Source organism: Sitodiplosis mosellana, unplaced genomic scaffold, assembly GCF_009176505.1.
Source record: "Sitodiplosis mosellana isolate CC-2019 unplaced genomic scaffold, AAFC_SMos_1.0 Smas_scaffold_6150, whole genome shotgun sequence".
Lineage (NCBI taxonomy): Eukaryota > Metazoa > Arthropoda > Insecta > Diptera > Cecidomyiidae > Sitodiplosis > Sitodiplosis mosellana.
The window spans coordinates 234447-242642 of record NW_022601391.1 but is presented as its reverse complement, the minus strand read 5'-3'; the positions used below and the strand labels follow the sequence as shown (position 1 = coordinate 242642).

The following is an 8196-nucleotide window of genomic DNA, read 5'->3' as shown; positions in this document are numbered from 1 at the left end:
CACAGTGCACACTCAATTCACATAAAACAATCCACTGATCTCAAACAAATTTTCCACTTTTGATCTGCTTTTGGAATTTTCATAAATTTGAAAGCAAATGCAAGTTTAATGTACGTCATTTCTTTGAGTTTTGAAAATAATAACATATTCATTTATATTCCATATGAACTAAAAGAAAACAACAACATAAAATTGAATGTGAAATGAAGTACTTAGGATTCTCGACCCGGAGTCGGAAATAAAATTAAATCTGTTGAAAATAAGTTGTAATAAAAATTGTTCATAAGAGTTTCTAGCATAGAGTAAAATAAGCTACATTCGTCCATTTCTTCGTTTCGAAATAATTTTGTTGATGGCAATTTCAATTTTTAACGATAATTCCGACATTTATGATTTGACCTTATTCTCGACTCTATTATCAAAACGTAACATTTCCTTTAACCTTCATATGAGGCTGTGAGAATGAAAATGGCAATACAGGGATAAACATTCTGAAACGAAACATAAAACAGCAAACACGCAAAAGTGAACCATGAGTATCCGTACGTGTGCGTAAATTCATGATTTGCTTCAACACAGCGCTCATTCAAGATTCACTTTTGAGAATTTTCTTTCTTAGCGGCACTTCAGTAAATATTTTTGTGACGTTGCGCATTTGTTTGTTTTCTTCTCATGGGTCGGTTTTAAAAAAATGTTATTCATTTCCAAACTCACCGTAGTTTTAATTCAATCCAGACAAAATATATTATTTCAAATCATAGACCTTGATTTGCGTTAAACAAGAGTATGTATTTTGTTAGTTTGGAATACAGGAGTAATAAAATATCTGTGGACTTTAGAAATCGTGTTTCACTTTAATTGAAGCAAAAATGTTCGATACACTTTCAAGTCCATTGGAATGATGATTCATTGTAATGGTGGTTTTGGTTGTGATTTACGTAATGAGAAATGTAACGAGAAATTACGTTCATTCATATTCGCTATAATGCAACGTTGCCGAAACCTGTACGTTCTTGTTTTCTTACTGCGCACTTCTTTTCTACGGTGAAGCAGATGTGTATAACATTACGGGTAAAACACCGGCGCTCCGAGGTTTTCATACAAACTTCCCATGTAGACGATCGGAAACAGGCAAAAATCGAAAAAAAAAGTTAAATTGTTTTTTTCGATTCTCATACAGTATTTCATGTACCCAATCCAATGGTATTATCGGCACATCGAAATTCGCGCTCCTTATTTATTTATTTATTTATTTATTTATTTATTCAGGCAAATGTTATACATGAACGCCCCTAAAACTAAATAGTTACATCTCAATAAATAATTAACTTTTTTTCTTATGTTTTGTAGTGACTCTGTTTGTTTTTTAAATATATTTCTGTTTTTTTTTGTTTCTTAATTTGTTACATTGCAAGTTTTTTGACTGCTCTTCCAGTGTAATTTTTTTCAACTGGTTTTTAAATGTCTGTATTTTGTGAATTCTTTTCATTGGCGATGGCAAAGAATTGTATGAATTAGTTCCCCTGTTAATGATAGAATATTTTCCCCAATTATTTTTGGGTTTAATTTTGCGCAGTCTTTTTGATTGTCTTGTTTCATACTCGTGATGCTTGTTGTTAAAATCTAATTTGATATCTGCTTTTAACATTTTATTAATAATTTTGTGGAAATTTATTTTTAATTCAAGATCAATCATATGTTTAAATTTAATAATATTATGTTCTTCATATAAGTCACCAGTACTTATGTTCCCTCTTTTATATTTATTGTAGAATAAATTTCTAATACATTTGTTTTGTAACTTTTCTATCTTGTCAATATTTTCTTTTTTCGTTCCACTCCATACTGTTAATAAATAAATTACATTTGAGTTAAAGTATGAATAATACATCATTTTTTTTAATATTATCTCCACAAAGGAATGAAATTCTTCTGAATACACCAACATAAGGTCTTACTTTTTTTCATGACATTTTCAACATGTGCATTCCAATTTAAATTTGAATCAATTATTAACCCCAAATATTTAATTTCACTGACCCTTTCAATTTTGCAATCATTTAAAAAGACATCAGAGATTTCATAGTCATTAATTGAATTATAATACATTATTTTTGTTTTGTTCCCATGCAATACCAATAGGTTGTTTTTAAACCAAGAAGTGATTTTATGTATGTCAGAATCAATCATTTTATATAGACTATCATGATTTTCGGCTATATATGTGATTGAGGAATCATCCGCGTAGAGTTGTAATTGACCCCCCAATTCTACATTCAGAAAGTCGTTCATAAAAATTATGAAAAGTAATGGGCCAAGTTTGGAACCCTGGGCAATGCCGTATTTTGTGACCCTCTTACTACTGCTGATATTATTTATTTGAACAAATTGTTCCCTATTATTTATATAGCTATCAAAAATATTTAAGGATTTACCCCTGATTCCCAGCCGTTCAAGTTTTTCCAGCAAGATTCTTCTGTCTACACAATCAAACGCTTTTGCAACGTCAAGAAAAATTGTACATACTATTTTTTTTTCGTTAAGGGCCCTTTGGATTTTATCAACAAAAGAAACACATGCAGATGTTGTGTTCGAATTTTTCGTAAAACCAAATTGTTTGTTATCAAAAAAATGTTGAATCTCCAAAAAGCCGTATAAACGGTTATATAAAGCTGCTTCAACTACTTTTGAAGCAATGTCAAGCAACGAGATTGGTCTATAATTTTTTATTTCAAATTTAGAGCCCGATTTTTTGTAAATAGGAATAATTTTGGCTATTTTCAATAGCCCTCTTTTTATCACTTAATTTTCACTCCGAAGCCAAATCACAACCAAAACCACCATTACAATGAATCATCATTCCAATGGACTTGAAAGTGTATCGAACATTTTTGCTTCAATTAAAGTGAAACACGATTTCTAAAGTCCACAGATATTTTATTACTCCTGTATTCCAAACTAACAAAATACATACTCTTGTTTAACGCAAATCAAGTTCTATGATTTGAAATAATATATTTTGTCTGGATTGAATTAAAACTATGGTGAGTTTGGAAATGAATAACATTTTTTTAAAACCGACCCATGAGAAGAAAACAAACAAATGCGCAACGTCACAAAAATATTTACTGAAGTGCCGCTAAGAAAGAAAATTCTCAAAAGTGAATCTTGAATGAGCGCTGTGTTGAAGCAAATCATGAATTTACGCACACGTACGGATACTCATGGTTCACTGCTGCTGCTCAAACATTCATGATTCACTTTTGCGTGTTTGCTGTTTTATGTTTCGTTTCAGAATGTTTATTCCTGTATTGCCATTTTCATTCTCACAGCCTCATATTTCGTACACATTTATGAATGTCAGCTTAACAGATATCATAAAATGAAGATGTTCATATTCTCTTTGAATGCTTTAACTTGATTGCACATGACTAGAATGACGGAGCTCGGATAAAGCTGCAAAAATGTCTGTTGCTTTTGATTAACACTTACTCACGTGATGATAATAAGTAGCCATGTTCATATGAAAATTACGATTCATTTTGTTGAAAAAGATGCGTCTTATAATACAAGGCTCTCATATGCACAAAGCTATGTACGATAGATTTGTTTACGGAATTCCATAGATTATGAGGTTTAGAAACAACCAGCAGACAAAATAACATAAATTTATTTCGACGATATATTCATACGGTATCGGAAGCCACGTATTGAACAGCATGAATTGCAATAACTGAAGAAAGGATGTAGTAATTTGTGTATAATGAGAATCTGTACTGAGAATATCAATAAATGTACGGATTAGTTGATTGTATTAGATAATCTCTTTATTGTCATGAATTATGCTAATAAATTAGTATGCGTGATGCATACATAACAACTGTGTGTGTGCATATGCTGTGTCGTACACTGGAATAGGCATTTAAGATTATTGGACGGTTATTCAATTGTGACATTTAGTGCTAATCTATCATTAAATAAGACGTTAAATGTTTAGTGCGAGTCATTGTCTCTTTCTCTGTATGTGTTCTTCTAATGCTGTCCACTGCAGTCATAGTAGAATCGCACTAGGTTATCATATCCACAGAAACTGACATAGTTGACGGGTAAAACAATTGGATCGAAAAAACTGGCAATTGGTTCGATTTTGTCACTTTCAGCATAGATGCGAACCGTGCCACCTGTCAAGACAAAAAGAAGCAAACACTTACGACCTCACTCAAGACAAATAAGAGAGAACACACACAAAAATACATACTGTTTGCAACTTCAATAATAAATTTGACTGGCGTTTGAGCCGAAAGAATAGGTGGGACGAAAACCTGTTGCAATGGATTCACATCGCTTTTTTTACGTCGAATCAACACTCCTATAAACGAATTAAAGAATTTATCAGAAAAAATCGTGTTTAATTGAAATAAAATAAATGTTTACTGTACGCTTTAACGTACGGAAAACTATCTATACACACAGAAAAGAATCCCCGGAAATTTTAGGTGTTCGCCGTAAAATTTGACATTTATATATAAATTTCTATGTACATTTTACCGGCAACACTTGAATTTTCCGGGCGATGACATAATTTCAAATATTCCAACAGAAATTAGCGCCATCTGTCATTTCAAGCGGTAAAATATATATAGTATTTGATAAAATGTTCGAAAATATGTCATCGCCCGGAAAATTGAAGTGTTGCCGGTAAAATGTATATAGAAATTTATATATAAATTTCAAATTTTACGGCGAACACCCAAAATTTCCGGGGATTCTTTTCTGTGTGTACCAACAAACTATTCAATTTTTTTTTCGGCAAACCAGAATCTCATTACTTTTGCTTTCTTTTTACTGTTTGACTGAATGGTTTTTATTAGATTTTTATTCGAAGCGATCTCAACACATTACACACTCACTTGAATTCACCCAGCCGCCAATGACTGCCGCACATAATGAGAACCGGAAAATGGAAAAGAATTTTTTTATCAAGATTTATTTATTATTTCTTCAAATTTTCATTTTTTTTGTTTCTCAACCACTGTGTGACACTTCGTAATGATGACATGGCACCGAATTTTTACGCTGCCTAATCTAGATGAAATTTTTTTGGTTGGGATTTCTAGCTTAAAAACAAGGAAATCGTCAATATATTTCGTGTTCATAATTTAATCTATCGACTACGAGGCTGGCAAGCAAAAAGTGTATTTTTTCCAATCCAAATAATGAGAACCGGCCAGATAAATCAAATTTAGTTCTTTTTATGTTTGTCGGGGCGAAAAAAATTTAACATTTAATTATTACTTACTGAACTCGTAGACAGGTTCTGCAGCTAAATTTGGAGTCGCTGTTCGAGATAGTAATACATGAGCATTTCGCGTGCCTTGTGCATAAAATGCCAATCGTACTATGTAACCGTTTGGCTTACTGTCTCGAATATCGCTCAATTTGATGAAATCCTTGTATTCATATTTGAAATTTGAATATTGTTTGCATCGACTCGTCAACCCTTGAAAAAAAAATGAGTTGGTTTTAACATTTTTTATTCAATTTTTTTTTTCTATCCAGTTCCAGTTTCAAAGTGAAGATGGTATTTGAAATTTACGAAAGAAAATTTCATTGCCTAAACTTACAATTTCGTTTATCGACTGGTGTTTGGAATGTTGGATCTTCTAGGAGAAGTGGATGACCGACAGCAGCATATTTGGTGGCCAATTGAGTGTCAATATAAGTCGGTGCCATAGAACAATCGTAATAAAAATCCATTGGAGTGCTGTTAAACGATGCAAAACTGATGTATTGTAGTGGATTAACACTCAGGTCATAGCTATGGTCATCTACACTAGCTAAAAGTTTGTATTGTGTATGATCGTGTTTGGAGAACAATTCAATTTTTCCCGCTAGAATAATGAAAATGCATTTCTCATTTCAATATCACGTACCAATAAAAATGTGCCATGGCTCGGGCCAAAGAAAGAAAAAACAACAACTTACATTTAGAGATTTGCACAATAAGATTGAGCACTTCATTGGGTAGAAAGATATCAGCGCGTCGAAAGTCGGCTAACGTGCTTGTGGATTGACGTCCAATTTTATGGATCGAAACACGTCGATTGATATCGTCACCAATAACTATGGAATATATACGCATACGTATAGTATTATGTGACACAAGTGTGAGATAATAGATATTGAAAAAAAAACAAGGCGCAAATGCATCGTCCTGTACAAACCGAATTCATATCCATTGCGAATTGAATTGAATGAATTGTCGGATGCGAGTAAAATGTGTGCATCATGGGAGGCGGCCACATACAAAGGAATTTCAATTGAATATTGATCCGTGTCAGTAATCGAATTGTCCGGTATGCGATGAAATTGTGTGTGTTCATTGCTTGTCGTATTTACATGCTGACATTGCGATTGGAGCTGTGATTTTGTGTACACTTCATCACCGCGGCAATCATAAAAGTAACGCGCCAACGACTGTCCCAGCGATGAAAATCCAAAGTATTTGATTTGCAACGGATTCGAATCTTTAAATTCGATAATTGGTTTCAGTGTGTGCTCAACATATGCCCGAATATCACCAGCTGTCAGTTTTTATTCCAATTTGGTTGTTGTTTGAAAGAAAAAAAAATGGTGAAAATGAAAATGAAAATTCATTTAAATCATTACCATCACTACATAACAGCAATTAAAATTTAATGAATGGATGCCCCCTCTCTCTCCCATTCAACAAACATTCCACTAACCGGATGTAATTTCAATTAATAATTTCAATGGACTATTTTTGGTGAGTATCTCATCGGTGTATTGAAATACCAGCTCTTGGTCCTGCCGCTTCCGTCGCAGAGTGGCCCGTTTATTCTCCCAGCCCGCAAACACTGCACCAGTCACCGGGGTATCGCATTGCATAGAAACCAAATGGATTATTTATTATTGGTATTATTTGGGGATTTAATTCAAATGAAAATGTCTATTAAACGAAAACCGGAACAATATTTTTAAATATTAGTACATATATTTCGGGTTAATTTTGGAAAATCAAAAGGATAATAAAAACTAACAATGTTATTGTTATTGGATTCGTTAAATTATGATAAATCTAATGATTTCAAACTGAATCAATGACAGCAAAATAAATTGTTCATTTTAATTAAATGTCCCACATCACGATGGTGAGTGGTTTTTCCCGTGTGTTTGCGTTAGCCGCATTAACATACCGGCGAAGAATCGCGCGCGAACATCGTGGGAATTCCCAGTGTGAATTGTTCTCTTAATGGGTTTTTTTTTAAATATGGAAATAACCAGACTTTATTTCATACACAGCAGTGAATGACCCGAAAGTTAATAACGACGAAAAAAGAAAGAACACATTTGTTTTTTTTTTTGTGTTTCTCTTACCAAATTCATAAACATCGTCGACAAACCAATCAGGATTTTCGGTTTCGCTAAACACGATATGCGCATCTCGTTCGGCCAATGCATAAAATGGGAATCGTACCAAATATCCCTCCGGTTGTGATCCAGGCACATCGCTTAATTGCATCATTTCCCGGTAGTTATCGTCCCATTCGTCGTATTGTTTGCACTGTTTCCTCAATCCTTGTGTACATGTGTAGGAACATCGAAATCAAAATGTGACAAACAAGGGGAAAAAACGCGGTATGTAAATGACTTTATAACTAATTCATAAAGTTGATGGAAACAATTGATTGTTTTTTTTTCGTTCGTCTGTTGCTGTTCAGCGTGTACGTTTTGCTAATGGATGAACTAGAGATAGGCGAACCGAGCCGTTGAATGTAAACAAAACAAAATCAATTTTGACTTACTGCAATGAATTTTGCTTCGTTCGCGAAATGTTCGCTTTTCCGTGTACCCGAAGCAATGTTGATATAATAAATTTGTCAATATGAACACAATGATAATTGATTTCATTTTTCAATTTTATTCCGAAAATTAAAAGCAAATTCACAGTACACAGTGAATTTAAAAAAAAGAAGAAACAATAAACCAATCAAAACAAAATAAAATGATTAAAAAAAAAACGGGGAGCGCACAAATGAAAAAAGAGATGATGATGATGATGATGTCGAAAAACAAATAAGAATGTTATGCGTACGTTGAAGATCTTAAGTAGAAACTCAACTGAATTCTCGCAATGTTACGAGAAGCCGAAGCCAGGAAAAACGCAATTTGTCT

General features: G+C 33.1%; 1 protein-coding gene across 1 annotated transcript; it reads right to left on the bottom strand.

Moving 5' to 3' along the window:
- Positions 1-3809: 3809 nt before the first annotated feature.
- LOC129573947 (uncharacterized) lies at positions 3810-8182 on the bottom strand. Its single transcript, XM_055455154.1, has 10 exons — positions 7827-8182; positions 7399-7599; positions 6747-6878; positions 6225-6584; positions 5986-6123; positions 5625-5891; positions 5300-5500; positions 4911-4934; positions 4259-4369; positions 3810-4181 (listed from the first exon to the last, which is right to left on the bottom strand). Exons 1-10 carry the CDS (start codon positions 7930-7932, stop codon positions 4033-4035), a joined length of 1689 nt encoding a protein of 562 aa, XP_055311129.1. The 5' UTR covers positions 7933-8182; the 3' UTR covers positions 3810-4032.
- Positions 8183-8196: the final 14 nt, after the last annotated feature.